The sequence below is a fragment of the Cetorhinus maximus genome, chromosome 30 (assembly GCF_964194155.1).
Source record: "Cetorhinus maximus chromosome 30, sCetMax3.hap1.1, whole genome shotgun sequence".
Taxonomy (NCBI): Eukaryota; Metazoa; Chordata; class Chondrichthyes; order Lamniformes; family Cetorhinidae; genus Cetorhinus; species Cetorhinus maximus.
In genome coordinates, this window is record NC_135908.1 from 16,028,008 (window position 1) to 16,043,856 (window position 15,849).

Genomic DNA, 15,849 nt, shown 5'->3' on the forward strand with positions numbered 1-15,849 from the left:
CTAATTTCTCTTGAGCTGAAAAAGCAAGTTAGCGTCTGATGGGCTCAATATGACAGAGGAATAAACACTCTATAACAGGCAGATTCCAAGGAAATAACTTCATCTACCATCAAAGAAAACATTAATGCCCCTATTAATAAGGTCTAGGATGCTGGATGCTTTCTTAACATCTCCCTCAACTTGCCCTGCCATCTTCAATGATTTACGCTCACATAACCAGGTCTCTGCTCCTTCACCCTCTTTAGAATTGTACCCTTTTATATTTGTTTGTCGGATGTGGACGTCGCTGGCTAGGCCAGCATTTATTGCCCATCCCTAATTTCCATTGGGAAGGTGGTGGTGAGCTTGAATCGCTGCAGTCCATGTGGTGTAGGAGCAATGACAGTGTTGTTAGGGAGGGAGTTCCAGGAATTTGACCCAGCGACTGTGAAGGAACGGTGAAATAGTTCCAAGTCAAGACGGTTTGTGAATTGGTGGCAGGGAGCTTCCAGGTGGTGGTGTTCCCATGCATCTGCTGCACTTGTTCTTCTAGGTGGTAGTGGTCGTGGGTTTGGAAGGTGCTGTCGAAGGAGCTTTGGTGAGTTACACACTGCTGCCACTGTGCCTCAGTGGCAGCAGGGACTGAATGTTTAAGGTGGTGGAAGGGGTGCCAATCTGGTGGACTGCTTTGCCCCAAATGGGGCCGAGCTTCTTGAGCATTGTTGGAGCTGCGCTCATCCAGGCAGTTAGAGAATATTCCATTATACTCTTACCTTGTAGATGGTGCGCAGGCTTTGAGGAGTTGAGATGTAGGTTCCTCCCCGCAGAATTCCCAGCCTCTGACTTGCCTTTGTAGCCACAGTATTTATATGGCTGGTCCAGTTCAGTTTCTGGTCAATGGTATCCCGCTTGATGCTTATAGTGGGGGATTAGTGATGGTGATGCCATTGAATATTAAAGGTAAATGGTTAGATTCTCTTCTCTTGTTGGAGATGGTCATTGCCTGGCACTTGTGTGTCACTAATGTTACTTGCCACATCAGCCCCAACCTGAATATTGTCCAGGTCTTGCTTTATGGATACGGACTGTTTCTGTATCTGAGGAGTCACGAATGACGTTGAACGTTGTGCAATCATCAGCGAACGTTCCCACTTCTGATGTTATGATGAGGGGAGGGTCATTGATGAAGCAGCTGAAGATGGTTGGGCCTAGGACACTACCCTGAGGAACTCCTGAAGATGATTGACCACCAACAACCTTTGTGCTGTGTATGACTCCAACCTGCGGAGAGTTTTCCCACTGATTCGGTAGAATGTCATCTTGATGTCAAGGGCATTCATAAGACATAGGAGCAGAAATTAGGCCATTCAGCCCATCGAGTCTGCTCCACCATTCAATCATGGCTGATAAGTTTCTCAACTCCATTCTCCCGCCTTCTCCCCATAACCTTTGATCCCCTTACCAATCAAGAACCTATCTATCTTGGTCTTAAATATGCTCAATGACCTGGCCTCCACAGCCTTCTGTGGCAATGAATTCCATAGATTCACCACTCTCTGGCTAAAGAAGTTTCTCCTCATCTCTGTTCTAAAAGGTTTTCCCTTTACTCTGAGGCTGTGCCCTTGGGTCCTAGCCTCTCCTACTAATGGAAACATCTTCCCCGCGTCCACTCTTTCCAGGCCTTTCAGTATTCTGTAAGTTTCAATCAGATCCCCCCTCATCCTTCTAAACTCCATCGAGTATAGACCCAGAGTCCTCAAACGTTTACTCTCACCTCACCTCTGGAGTTCAGCCATGTTTGGGCCAAGGCTGTAATGAGGTCAGGAGCTAAGTGGACCTGGCGGAACCCAAACTGAGATTCAGTGAGCAGGTTGTTGCTGAGTAAGTACTGCTTGATATCACTGTCAATGATACTTTTCATCACTTTGCTGATGATCAAGAGTAGACTGATGGTTGTAATCGGCCAGGTTGGGTTTGTCTTGCTTTTTATGGACACGGCGTACCTGGGCAATTTTCCACATAGCTGGGTAGATGCCAGTTTTGTAGGTGTACTGGATCAGCTAGGCTAGGGGTGCGGCTGGTTCTGGTGTACAAGTCATCAGTACTATATCCTGAATGTTGTCAGGGCCCGTAGCCTTTGCAGTATCTCGTGCCTTCAGCCTTTTCTTGGTATCATGTGGAGTGAATCGAATTGGCTGAAGATTGGCATCTATGATGCTGGGGACCTCAGGAGGAGGCTGAGATGGATCATTCACTCAGCACTTCTGGTTGAAGTTGGTTACAAATGTTTCAGCCTTGTCTTTTGCACTGATGTACTGGGCTCCCTCATCATTAAGGATAGGGATATTTGCAGAGCCTTAGTTGTTTAATTGTCCTCCACCATTCACGACTGGATGTGGCAGGACTGCAGAATTTGGATCTGATCCGTTGGTTGTGGAATCGCTTAGCTCTGTCGCATGCTGCTCATGCTGTCTGACACGCAAGTAGTCCTACGTTGTTGCTTCACCAGGCTGACAGCTCATTTTTGGGTTTGCCTGGTGCTGCTCCTGCCCTCTTTGAACCTCTACGTGTTCTTCCTACCAAAATGAAACACTTCACACTTCTCTGCATTTAATTTTATCCGCCCATTGTCCGCCCATTCCACAAACCTGTCCATGTCCTCTTGAAGGACATCACTTTTGAAGGACACACTATCCTCCTCACAGATTTTCCATGTTTTGTATCATCTTCAAATTTTGAAATCATGCCCTTTACACCAAGTTCTAGATCGTTATATAACCAGGAAAAGCAGGGGTCCTAACACCGACCTCCAGGAAACTGCACTAAAAACCTTCCTCCATTCAGAAAAACATCCATCAACCACTACTCTGTTTCCTGTCACTCAGCCACTTTCATGGTGCCACTGTCCCTTTTACTCAATGAGTTATAACTTTGTTCACAAAGTTGTGTGACACTGTATCAAATGCCTTTTGGAAGTCTATGTGCACCACATCAACAGCATTGCCCTCATCACCCCTCTCTGCTACCTCTTCAAAAAATTCAAGTTACTTAAATACAATTTGCCCTTAACAAATCCATGCTGGCTTTCCTTATTAACCTGCATTTGCCCAAGTGACTATTAATTTTGTCCCAAATTATAGTTTCTTGAAGCTACCCCACCACTGAGGTCAAACTGACTGGCCTGTACTTTTTGGGCTTATCTTTGCACTGATTTTTGAACAAAAATGTAACATACGCAATTCTCCAGTCTTCTGGTACCAACCCCTGAGTCTAAGGAAGACTGGCAAATTTTGAAAAACATGAATACATGAACTCATATTCTGCACACTCATTCAGACATCCATGTGTCACCTGGCACTGTCTGCAAGAGTCACTTTTCTCCGAGAGAGAGAGAGAGAGAGAGACATGCACAAGAGTCAGACAGGCTTCCAGAGGGGAAGGTTTGAGGAGTTGCCAGCACAGAAGGGACAGTGAAATGTCTCACACTAACTTCCACCTGCTTAGCTATTGCCACCAACTGTTAAGGTTCTTAGCTTATACCGACTTAAATCTCCCTGTTCTAAAAATTATTTTGCATTAAATTTGGACATTCTACTTTCCAGTGTTAATATACTTGCAGCCCAAGGCAAACAGCACTTGTGACAATCACAAGAAAAATAAAAGTGAAGTCAGTGTGGATTTGTCCACTGAAGAATCAAATGGTCGGGTTCTATACCCAGGCGAACCAAACACAGCAATTTACATTTAGACCCCACCCCATTAACAACAAACTGCAGGAGGAGAACCTCAACGCCTTACAGGGGCTAAAGGACAATTTATCACCCACAGTCACCCTCGAGATAAGAACTACCAATGTGCCAGAAACTGAACTACTAAACCCATATGTTGCGGAAACAGTAGCTAAAGGTGTAACTTGCCAACACCCAGGGACAATGCAGTAACCTAATTTTATGTATTAAAATCTTGGGACAGAAAAGCCCCCCACCCCCCCTCGCGTACTCTCTCGCTTGCTCTCTCTCAGGTGAGGTTTTGCCAAGGTAACCTGGTCTGTTTCCGGTTCCATATCTTCTGCCTGTTTCAGTCCTGGAGTGAGAGGAAAATGTTCAGCCGACATTTCTAGCACCTTAGGTTTTTTTGCTACTGCTCTGAGCTGTTCAATTGTTAAGATTCTTGAGTTTATGTTAAATTCAAACATTCTGCTTTCTACTGTTAATATACGTGAAGCCTGCTGATGTAGTGTTATTTTTTTAAAAGCAGCAATTTCAGTCTTTGTCTATTGCACTGATCTGCTGGGCACCCCCATCATTGAAAATGGGGATAATTGTGGAGCCACTGCTTCCAGTTCGCTGTTTAATTGTCCGCTGTCGTTAACAACTGAATGTGGCAGGACTCCAGAACTTTGATCTGGTCTGTTGCCTGTGGGATCGCTTAGCCCTATCCGTAGCTTGCGGCTTCTGATGTTTGTCATGCAAATAGTCCTGCGTTGTAGCTTCACCACGTTGGCCCCTCCTTTTTAGGTATCCCTAGTGCTGCTCCTGGGCATGTGGGTCTGGAATCACATGTAGGCCAGAGCAGGGTAAGGAACCAGATTTCCTTCCAAAAAGGACACTAGTGAACCAGATGGGTTTTTAATGAAGGTCCAATAGTATAATTCCAACTTTGTTACTTAATTTAGTTGAAATTTCACCAGCTACTGTAGTGGGATTTCAACCCGCGTCCCCAGATCATTAGTCTGGACCTCTGGATTGCTAGTACATTAACATTACCACTATGTTACCATCGCCATTCCTTCAATTGCTGGTCTCATTATTTAAGAGAGAAGTTACAAGCAAGACTGTTTATTTGCAACCAGAGGATTTAGAAATTTAACTGTGAGATTAATGACCTTTTGAAATCTAACCTCCCATAGCAATGGAACTAAGCAAATTTCCCTCCAAGATTGCAAACCTTTGTAGCCTTTGACAGAAACTAATGGGATGCACTGGGTAAAATCAAAGGGTTTCTGAAAAACTGGGACTACATTGTCACAGAATCACTGGTTGTGGCACAGAAGGAGGCTTTGTGTCTGTGCTGGCTTTCCTCAGGAGCAATTCATCTAGTGCTGTTCCCCTGCCTTCTCCTTATAGCCCTCTGCATGCTTCCTTCCCAGTTAATAAATGTTTCCAAAACCATTACCACTTCTAACTTTGAGAATTAGTTACATAATTCCAGATGTGCCCATGAATTATTTTCATCTTCTGAACATTTTGATCAAAACCTTCCTGCCCAGTAAAAGTGTTTTTTTTTAAACAAGAGAGAAACTAAGTTTGTAAGGAAATGCTGCTGTTGTGTGGTGTGAACCCCAGTTTTTGTCAGTAAACTCATGGAATTGCAGAATTGTTACTGTGCAAAAAGAGGGCCATTCAGCCCATTGTGTCTGCACCAGATCTCCGAATGAGTAATTCACCTAGTGCCATTCCCCCCACCGCCTTCTCCCATCGCCTTCTCCCTGTAACCCTGCACATTCTTCCTTTTCAAGTAACACTCCCAATTCCCTCTTGAATACCTCGATTGAACCTACCTCCACCACGCTCTCGGGCAGTGCATTCCAGACCTTAACCACTCACTGCATGAAAAGATTTTCATGTCCCCTTTGTCTATTTTACCAATTACTTTAAATCTGTGCCCCCTCATTCTCGATCCTTTCATGAGTGGGAACAGTTTCTCCCTATCTACTCTGTTCAGAACCTTCATGAATTTGAATACCTGTATCAGACCACCCGTGGTGCAAGATTAGGGCCTGTGGGATTGGGGGGTAATAGCATAGATTGAGCATTAGTTAAAGGAACTAACACTTTGCACATCAATTTGAACACTTAAATAAAATCACACACAGTACCCTTGTGAAAATATCCATTTTGTCCTTTGTCACCTGCAGACAGAATGAGCATTCATGGATTTACCCCACTTTGGAGAAAAAGTTCACTGCAGACTCACCTCTTTGTGGTTTTTCTGGATGGGAAGTGTGGATGGCTCACATCGGAATACTGAAACTGTCAGCAAACTGTATCTCGTCTTTTTTGGGGTTGTGGTATTAAACATGCAGCATTTAGCATCATGACTTTATTTCCTGAATGACAGGTGCATTGAAAAACAGTTAACATGCGTGTCAATGATTCATTCTTTTCTTTGCAGGCATTTATTACACTTACACGAGATATCATGACGAGGAGCAACAAGAAAATGGTATGTAAATATTTCTCAAACAGCGAGGCTATGTTTTTGGAACTCGGTATCCAGGTGCATTTTTGAAATGCTGAGAAGTGGCTGTATCCACTTAAGAGTGCCTGTAAATACCAGTGACCTGTTGAGATCTCACCAGAACTTCTCCCTGCACCCCCCAACCTTTCCTTCACTCTACTACATGTCTTTCCGTGTATGAAGGCCTCCAGACTTTTCTCTGGCTTCCTTCAGTGCTGGAGTGTGACAGGTGAGCAGAAGCTGGTATTGCTGTAAGTCTGCTTCCATCCCTCCAGTATGACCGATTTGTTCATGTGAACAGTGACAGAAGCAATGTACTTGCTCACACTTGAATTGTCCCCCAGGTAAGCTTCCAAACCATTGACAATAATCCATTTGTGCTGGCATTTATTTTGTAGCTCCTCTAGTTAGTTCTTTGAGAGCTCTTTAGTTTGCTGTTGTATACATATTTTAAATTAATCTGGAACTAACTTTTAATCTACATAACAGGTACAGTACTTCAAAAGGAATCCATTGATTGTAAAGTGGTTTCAATGTTCATCAAACACAAGTTTGTTCTTCACAGTTCTTCTAATTGTTACCCAGTTACTTTGTAAAAGCTCAAATGCATTGCAGGTAACACTTGAACAAGGCCATAAGCTCTCCCTTCACAGATTTTTTTCTTTATTCTTCCATGGTATCTTGGCGTCGCTAGAAAAGCCTAGCATTTGTTTCCCATCCCTAATTGCCCTTGAACTGAACATTTCAGAGCCAGCCACATTGCTGTGGGTCTGGAGTCACACGTAGGCCAGACCAGGTAAGGATGGCAGATTTCCTTCCTTAAAGGAGGATGGCAGATTTCCCCTCCCTAAAGGACATTTGTAAACCAGATGAGTCTTTACAACAATCAATGATAGTTCCATGGTCACCATTACTGAGACTAGCTTTCAATTCCAGATTTACTAATGGAATTCAGATTCCACTAGCTGCCGTGGTGGGATTTGAACCCATGTCCCCAGAGCATCAACCTGGGCCTCTGGATTACTAGTCCAGTGACATTACTGTTATGCCACCATCCCCTCCCTAGATAATAGGTAGATAAGCCTCACAACAAAGAAATACTGACTCCTCAGTTGTAAGAGACTTAGCAGAGCCCCTCCACTTCCACTACATGTCCATGTGGACATCTTCAAAAGTTTCACTGCAGCTGTTGTTCTTACAGAAAGAATGTGGCTTGAGAGGGTTTTCCTTTTGAAATAACACTGCTGAGTGGACTGGCAAAGCATCATGCCAGGCAAGATGAAAGCTGCCATGCCCAAGTACCCTTTGGAAGGGGCAGAAAGAAGCAAGACCGTCACAACTAATTTGCTGCCCAAACCTAATTGCCCAAAGTTTTACAAGTATCCAAGAATCCATTCTCATGCATAAAAACTGTAGTAGACTCAATCTGAACTGTTCCCACATGAGGATTTGCTCAGTGGAGACCCAGCACTTCCAGAGGAAGAGTAGCTCATCCTGATGCTTTGAAGACAATATTGTAGAGATCTTTCCATAGAACTCTACTGGAGAACCTTGTGCAGCCGCATAGCACATGAATGCAAATGTGTGCTGCTCACATGGGACATCAGTTTTGGAATGGCGCCTGATGTAGCATGCCCAGCTTGAGTTTCTTGGATATTGCTTGCTAAGTTCTAGCTGTCCATCGGGTTTCCACAGAGTGTAAAAGCCATTACTGAAAAAGCAAATCTCAACCAAGAGCCAAAGGTAGCCTGGAATGATGCATCTTGGTCTCATACTATGTGGGGAATTAGCCATTGCCCCAAGATCCCAGGTCAGCCCCTGGATCAAATAGAAGAAACTTGGCACACCTTGTATTTATGACACGCTATCTCGTACCTGGGTAAGAGATATTAGTCCTAGGGATTATTCTGAAAATATCAAGGAGTGTCTCACAGGGTTTAAAGGCTTTAATTATTTGGAAATTCCTCATCTGGTCGCTTGTTATCCACCAGCGCTATATAGAAGATTATTCATTTCAAAGATTGAGAGCTATTAGTAAAAGATAACTGCCAAACTCAATAATGAATGACACACATGCTTTAAAAAAAGTGTTGATTTTTAAGAGCTCAGGTGGGTTTTGCCCGGCTTTTAATAGAACACCTTAGAATATGGTCTCGATTGGAGATCAAAAGATAACGTGATTCTTTTTTAAAGTCTAGACACATGATACAAGTGTGATGTTTATATGATTATGTTTTAGGATTGTATCTTTTACATGGTGGATAAAATTATTTTGGTTTGGGAACTATAGTTTAAATGTTGGATAGTTGAAAGAAAACCTGATCTGATGGGCCCCATCAGACAGGCCTGGAGCTGCAGATCAAAGGGGAAGTCGTATTGTGCTGCTGGGATGGTGGGCGAGAGGGGTTATTCACACCTAGGGTAGTAGTGGCCTCTCTGAATATCTCTTGAGGAGACAGTCTGACTGTGGGGTATCTTGAGGCATCTGGAAATGACAATATAAACTGGGTGGGTTAAATTATTCATGTAGTTTCCCAGACCAGAAAAGGGGTTGAAGGCAACTGGTAACAAGTAAGGTTTTTAAGTATCCTTATACTTCTCATATCAAAGGGAAAAGATAAAGCTAATTCATTTTCATTTCTATCTGAAAATGAACCCTGTGTGTCACGTGTGTCATGAAGCTGAGTTGCGAGAGGAAGGTTCCTTTGTTTGAATATATCTCTGCTGTTTTTGCGGTTTGTGGGATAGTCAGCCTGGGCGCAGTCTGTAAGAAGGCAGTCGGTGGCTGGAGCCAGCTTGACTTAGGCTGAGAGAGTGTCTGCCAGAAGCTGAGTCAGGGGCAGCAGAGATTATGGGTGTTTCTATGGGAGAACACGCAAAGATGTGAGTGCAGTCCATGCTCGGAATGAAAAGTCCAAATGTAAGATTGCCATATCTGCCTAGTGAAGGTGGTGGAAAAGACCAGCAGTGGAATCCTCACAGAACGAGAGGAGTTCTGGAAGTCTAGACTGGGAGACTAAGGAAGCTGAGCGTGCACTCCTGGGAGCTGTGAGACACACAGTGTTTGGTCCCAGGAGAATTGAATAGACACTCAAGAAACTGTAACGTAAAAAGGAGTTTTCCTGAAATTATAACAGGGTGATTAACCCTGGGGGGGTGGGGCGTGGGGGACAAAGTGAAGGCCACTTTGGCGTGGGCCTGTGCGAGTAGGCGGGGTTTGCTGGCAGACCTGTGAAAGCTGCTGGGGCAGCCAGGACCGCACATGTACTATACATGCGCGAAATTTAAATGCCTGAAATACGTGAAAAACAGCGCCCCGGCAAGCTTCAGGCCGGGACGTGGGACAATAGCATCGATTACAGGGCAAACCTGCAAAATCCTGGACAGTTGGTCACCTTGATTACAAGTAGAACGGGGAGGGTTCTGTTCAGAATTTTTGGTTTAAAGTATAATTGCGTGCAAGATATGGTGTTAAGTCAAAAGAGCTTGTTTTTTTTCTTTAGTGAGTAAAAGTTTTTCCCCTTTTTAAAGCATGAAACCTTGTGTGGTCCTTTTCAATTATTAACCAGATGTTTGAATTTCTCTAAATCGTTATTGGTCTCCACGAGATGGTAACAGTTACTATATCTGATGGTTAAAACAGTCACAGATTGCAACTCTTTTCGAGTACAATCACAGTTCTTGGTTTCCAGGAGTGGGACATGAACCCACAACCCTCTGATTCAAAGGCGAGGGTGCTATGAACTGAGCCACAGCTGACACCACTATATCTGATGGTACTGATGCTAAAAGTAGAAAATGGAAAAAATAATGTTAGTGACTTGTCACTGATGTCTTGCAGGTGGTGGAGTGATTTGTTCCCTATCTGTGTAAGGATAGCTAATAAAATTACCGAACCGGATTATCCACCAGCTTCATATTGTCCTGGAAACTGTAGTTTTGCTTTTCATAAAACCATTTGGCTCCTATTTCTTGCCCACACTAGCGGAAGGACGGACATTGGAATAAACAGAGCCACACTAATCTAAATACTTAGACTATTACAGAATCTTGTACTGTGATGGTCTTGGAAAGATTGCAGGGTTTGGAGATATGGAATTTTGATGAGATGAAAGCAGGAGTTGAGATTATATTTGATTGTATGATGAGCACTATTTATCGATAAGACCCTTGGTTGACCAAAGGTGTTAAGGGATATGGGGCAATGGCACTTACGTGGAATTAGATGGCAAATCAGCCATGATCTCATTGAATGACAGGACAGGCTCAATGGGTTAAATGCCCTACTCCTGTTCCTATGTTCCTCATGCCTGCATATAACAACTAGCTTTTATATATTTATAACGGCCATTTATCATTTTTTTAAAGAATGAAAACCGTCCTTCGGGAAAGAGTGAGAGCGTTAGGATGACTGCAAAGAGCCAGTCAAAGAAAAGAAGCTCCTTCCGATGTACGCTGCTTTGATGGGCTTAACATGACAGACCGTAGCAACCTCTTTTGCTTCTCTGAAAGAACTGTGCTGATCAGCCTCTCAAATAAATTCCACCTTATGCTCGCTGATTGCAGGCGACATGCTGGTTTCTGCCCATTCGGCTGTGCAGGCACATGTGAGTGCCTCACCCCACCCCCCCGCCCGCCAACCGCCGCCACTAGCCAGTATTCACTATAATGTGACGAAAATGGGAGCCACTGAAATGGAGCAACAACAACTTGTATTTATGTCGTGCCTTAATATAGTCACATGAGCCAAGAAACTTGACAGGCGCAGAATTGGATATCGAGCCACAAGGAGATATATGGGCCGATGACCAAAAGCTCGATCAGTGAGGTAGGTTTTAAAGAGCATCTTAAGGGAGGATAGGTAGAGGGAGGGGGTAATTCCAGGGCTTAGGGACTTGGCAGCAGAAGACATAACCAGCAAAAGTGGAGCAGTTGAACTCGGGATGCTCGAGGGCAGAATTGGAGGAGTGCAGATCTCCCCGAGGATCGTAGGACTGGAGGAGATTCCAGAGATAGGGTATTGAACATGGCATTGAAGGGACTTAAAATAAGGATAAGAATTTAAAAATCAAGACACTGTTTTATCTAGAGCCAACGTGTGGAAGAGGATTTCAGCAGCAGCTGAGCTAAGGCAGGATGGAGGTGTGCCATGTTATGGAGGAGAAAATAGGTGGCCTTAGTGATGGCATTAATATGTGGTTGGCAACTTATCTTGGAGTCATATTAGACACCAAGGCTGTAAACAGCCTGGTTCAGCCTTAAGACAGATGTCAGGCAGAGGAAGAGTGAGTGAGTTGGTAGCTATGGAACAGAGCTAAAGGTAGGGATTGAAGACAATGGCTTCAGTCTTCCCAATATTTTATTGGAGGAAATTTCTCATCCAGTACTGGATGTCCGATGAGCACTCTGACAATTTAGAGATAGTGGAGTGGTCGAGAGAGGTGGTGCTCAAGTAAAACAGGGTGTCATCCGTGAACATGTAGAAATTGATTTTACTGAGGGACAGCATATAGATGAGAATTGAAGATGGACCAACCTGTGTAGACTTATGTCCAACCTGAACTGCCAAAGCTGTCATCTGTGTCTGGAACGATGCATAAAACATGTAAGCTAAAAAAAAAAAATCAACCCCTGCACCCAAAGAACTGCTTGCCAGTCTCCGTCTACTCCAAGAGCCCACCCTAAAGAGAACTTTCATTTTTGATCTCTTTCCCCTCTACCCGCATTCCTCACCAAAGAAAAAAATCTGAATCTCATGCTCTTATTTTCAATTTGGATAACAGAGTTTGGAGTATCTAAAATTAACATGAGCAGAAAATGAATATTATAAGCAGCAACACTTAGTCCTGAACAGATGGGGCTTCTCCACCTACCCCTCACGCCTGCCTCCATTTTAATGAAACTATTTGTGTGAGGAGTCCTTGGGGCGGTGGGGGAAAAGACGGGTTAGAATTTTGGTGTGGTGCTCCCTCTGGTCAAATAGCCTGATTCTGTTCAGGCTCAGACTTGAACTGTGGCTACTTGGTGATCTAGCGCAGTATGCTCATGGGCCGTTTCCCACCAAATAGTGTGTGGCCGGTTTTGAGTATGGACTGAGTGCAAGCTGTCCCCCCCCCCCCGATTCTGCTGGACAGACTCCCTGTCCCACTCCCTCTTTGGAACCCCCGCTCCAGAGACCACACTATCTCTGTGCTGGCCAGAACAACTGTTGAAACTACAGGTGTGCTCTCTTATGCTGCCTCTCTTCACGCCTTCAAGGACTTTCGAACCCCACAATCCCTTTGGTAAGCACAATTCATTAACACCCCCTCTGCATTTTGTACTCTTACCTTTAACTGCCTCAGATCCTAACTTTGCCTCTGGCTCTCCTGATACGTTGTAAGCTACATAATCAGATACGAGTGGCTTTCTCTTATAGTGCCAAGTTCCACGTGCACTAACTGCTAGAGCGTCACAGAATGCCGTAGCTTTATGCATTGTATAGTGGTAGCAGAGTATCTCTGGCCTGTTTTTTTTTACATATCAGACTGTGCAGTAGCACACTTATGGACTGTCTTGTAGAATTTCAAAGTGCATTCAAAGATATTTAACTAATTTCTTTATATAAAAAAAAAACTTTTTAAATAAACAAACTGGTTATTATCTGAACTCATGTTAAATTTCAGTTGCAACTTGGGTATTTTAGAAGTTGTTGTAGTAATCTGTCCATGACAGCATTGGGAGTGACTATTGCACAGTCTTTGTGGAAACAAAGTCCTGACTTCACATTGAGAACAATATTCATTGTGTTAAGTGACTCTACCACCGTGCTAAATGGGATAAGCTCAGAACAGAGTTAACAGCTCAAAACTGGGCATCCCTGAGGTGCCTTTTGTCACCAGGAGCAAAATTGTATTCCAACATAATCTGTAACCTCCCGGCCTGGCATATCCCTCACTCTACTATTACCATCAATCCAGGAAACCAAACCTGGCTCAATGAGGGTTGTAGGACAGAATGCTAGGAACGGTACCAGGCATATCTAAGAATGAGGTGCTAACCTGGTGAGGCTACAACCAGAACCTCTTGCGTGCTAAACAGCAGAAGCAACATGCGACAGAGCTAAAAAAATCCTATACAACTAACGGATCAGGTCAAAGCTCTTCAGTACTGATATTCATGAATGGTGGTGAACAATTAAAATAATGGGAGGAGGAAGCTCCCCATAAATCCCCATCCCCAATGATGGGAGAGCTCAGCACGTTAATGCAAAAGATAAGGCAGAAAAGTGTTTGCACTTCTGACTGGACGTGGTGTAGTAGATAATCCATCACAGCCTCCTCTCCACATCCCCAGCATCACATATACCAGTCTTCAGCCAATTCAATTCGCTGTACATGATATCAAGAAACAGCTGAGCAAAAGCAATGGGCCTCTACAGCATACCAGCTTTAGTATTGAAGCCTTGTGTTCCAGGATCAGCTGCCTCGCTAGCCAAGCTGTTTTAGTACAGCTGTAAGACTGCCATCTACCCAACAAAGTAGAAAATTGCACCACTATGTCCTGTCCACAAAAAGCAGAACAAATCCAACCCAGCCTATGGTGCCCCATCAGACTACCCTCAATCATCAGCAAAGTGATGGAAGATGTCATTGACAATGCAGTCAAGTGGCATTTACTCACTAATTATCTACTCACTGGTGCTCAGTTTGAGTCCTGCTGGGATCGCTTAGCTCCAGGCCTTATCAGGGTCTTAGTCCAAACATGGACAAAGTGACTGAATTCCTGAGGTGAGTGTGACTGCCCTTGACATCAAGGCAAAATTTGACCAAGTGTGGCATCAATGAGCCTTAGTAAAATTGAAGTCAATGGGCATCAGGGGAAAATTCTCCATTGGTTGGAGCCATACCTGATACAAAGGAAGGTGTTAGAGGCCAATCATCTCAGCCCCAGGACACTGTTGCAGGAGTTCCTCAGGGCAGTACCCTAGGCTTAACCATCTTCAGCTGCTTCATCAATTACATTCCCGCAATCATAAGGTCAGAAGTGGGGATGTACCGTTCCCACCACACAAGTGCCAGGCAAGAGAATCTCGGCACCTCCCTTGAACACTCAATAGCATTACCATCACTGAGTCCCCTACCATCAATATCCTGGGGTTGCCATTGACCAGAAACTTAACTGGCTACAAGAACAGGTCAGAAGTGGGAATTCAGCAGCAAATAATGCACCTTCTGACTCCCCAAAGCCTGTTCATCTACAAGGCATAAGTCAGAAGTGTGATGGAATACTGCCTACTTGCCTGGATCAGTGCAGCTCTAACAACAGTCGAAGCGCAACAGTATCCAGGACAAAGCAGCGTGCTTTATTGGCACCCCATCCACCAACTTAAACACACTCTGCATCAAAGTGACAGCAGTGTGTACTATCTACAAGATGCACTTCAACTCATGAAGTCTCCTTTGACAGCACCCTCCAAACCTGCAATCTCTACCACCTAGAAGGACAAGGGTAGCAGGCGCATGGGAACACCACCACCTGCAAGTTTCCCTTCAAGCCACACACCATCCGGACTTGGAACTATGTCGTTGTTCCTTCGCTGTTGGTGGATCAAAATTCTGGAACTCTCTTACCGAGAGAACTGAAAGTGGTTCAGGACTGTGGTTCACCACCATATTTTCAAGGGCAATTAAGGATGGGTAATAAATACTGGCCCTGCCAGCAACGCCCACATCCCTTGAACGAATAAGTAAGAGCCTGTTCACTTCTAAAATGGAAAATAACGAGGTGTTTTCTACAGCCTTACAAAAAAGTTTGTTGAACACACTTAATACGGACCATTGTTCTTTTAGTGCATTGTATTCACAGGTTCATCAGAACACACTCCCTCCTGTCAAAAAGAAAGTTTTGGAAACTTTATCCTAACCCATCCATAATCACATTTGCCAGTCTCTGCCAGTATTGTATGTTGCAACTTTTTAAAAATTCCTTCATGGGATTGTGAGCATCGCTGGCAAGGCCAGCATTCATAGCCCATCCCTGAATGAATGGGTTGGGTTCATAGGACAAGTGTTTTAATCTTTGAATTGTATTAATTTATGTGTATTATGTCTAATGTAAATTTGAGTTTTGAGTTTTATTATTCCATGTGGATTTTTTTTTTGTAATGTGTCTGAAATAAAAATTAAATGGCAAAATGATCACGGTGGTCTTTATTTGGCAGAAATGTTATGGTCAGGCTGCTGCATTTGTGGGAGAATGGTTTCAGGATACTGCTCCCTGATGGATCCGTCCGTGTCTAAACCCAGTGTGAAAGCATCTGGGTGATTTCTGGAACCTTGAACCCCAACATGTGCATCATCGGTGTTTGATCATTCGAACAGGAGGAAACCATTCAGTTGCTCGGGGTCCGTTCAGCTATTTAATCAATCATGTTAGATCTGTGTCCTAACTATCTACCCATCTTGGTTCTGTAACACTTAATACCCCTTTCTGACAAATCTATCAATTCAGTTTTGAAAATTTTCAATTGATCCTCAGTGTCAATAGCTTTTATTTCGGTGGGCTTGGGGGTGTGTTCCAGATTTCCACTGTCCTTTGTATAATCTTTCTCCTACAATTCTACACACAGACATACAAATTAGGAACAGG

The 15,849-nt window shown here is 43.9% G+C and overlaps 1 protein-coding gene across 1 annotated transcript in view; it reads left to right on the top strand.

Moving 5' to 3' along the window:
• Positions 1-15,398, top strand: part of LOC144670089 (ras-related protein Rab-8B-like) — a 45,594-nt gene extending 30,196 nt beyond the window's left edge. The window contains exons 7-8 of the mRNA XM_078532496.1: positions 6,154-6,204; positions 10,588-15,398. Of these exons, the coding sequence (XP_078388622.1) occupies positions 6,154-6,204; positions 10,588-10,683 (147 nt within the window). The 3' untranslated portion in view covers positions 10,684-15,398. The remainder of the gene's footprint in view (positions 1-6,153; positions 6,205-10,587) is intronic.
• The last annotated feature ends 451 nt before the right edge of the window (positions 15,399-15,849 follow it).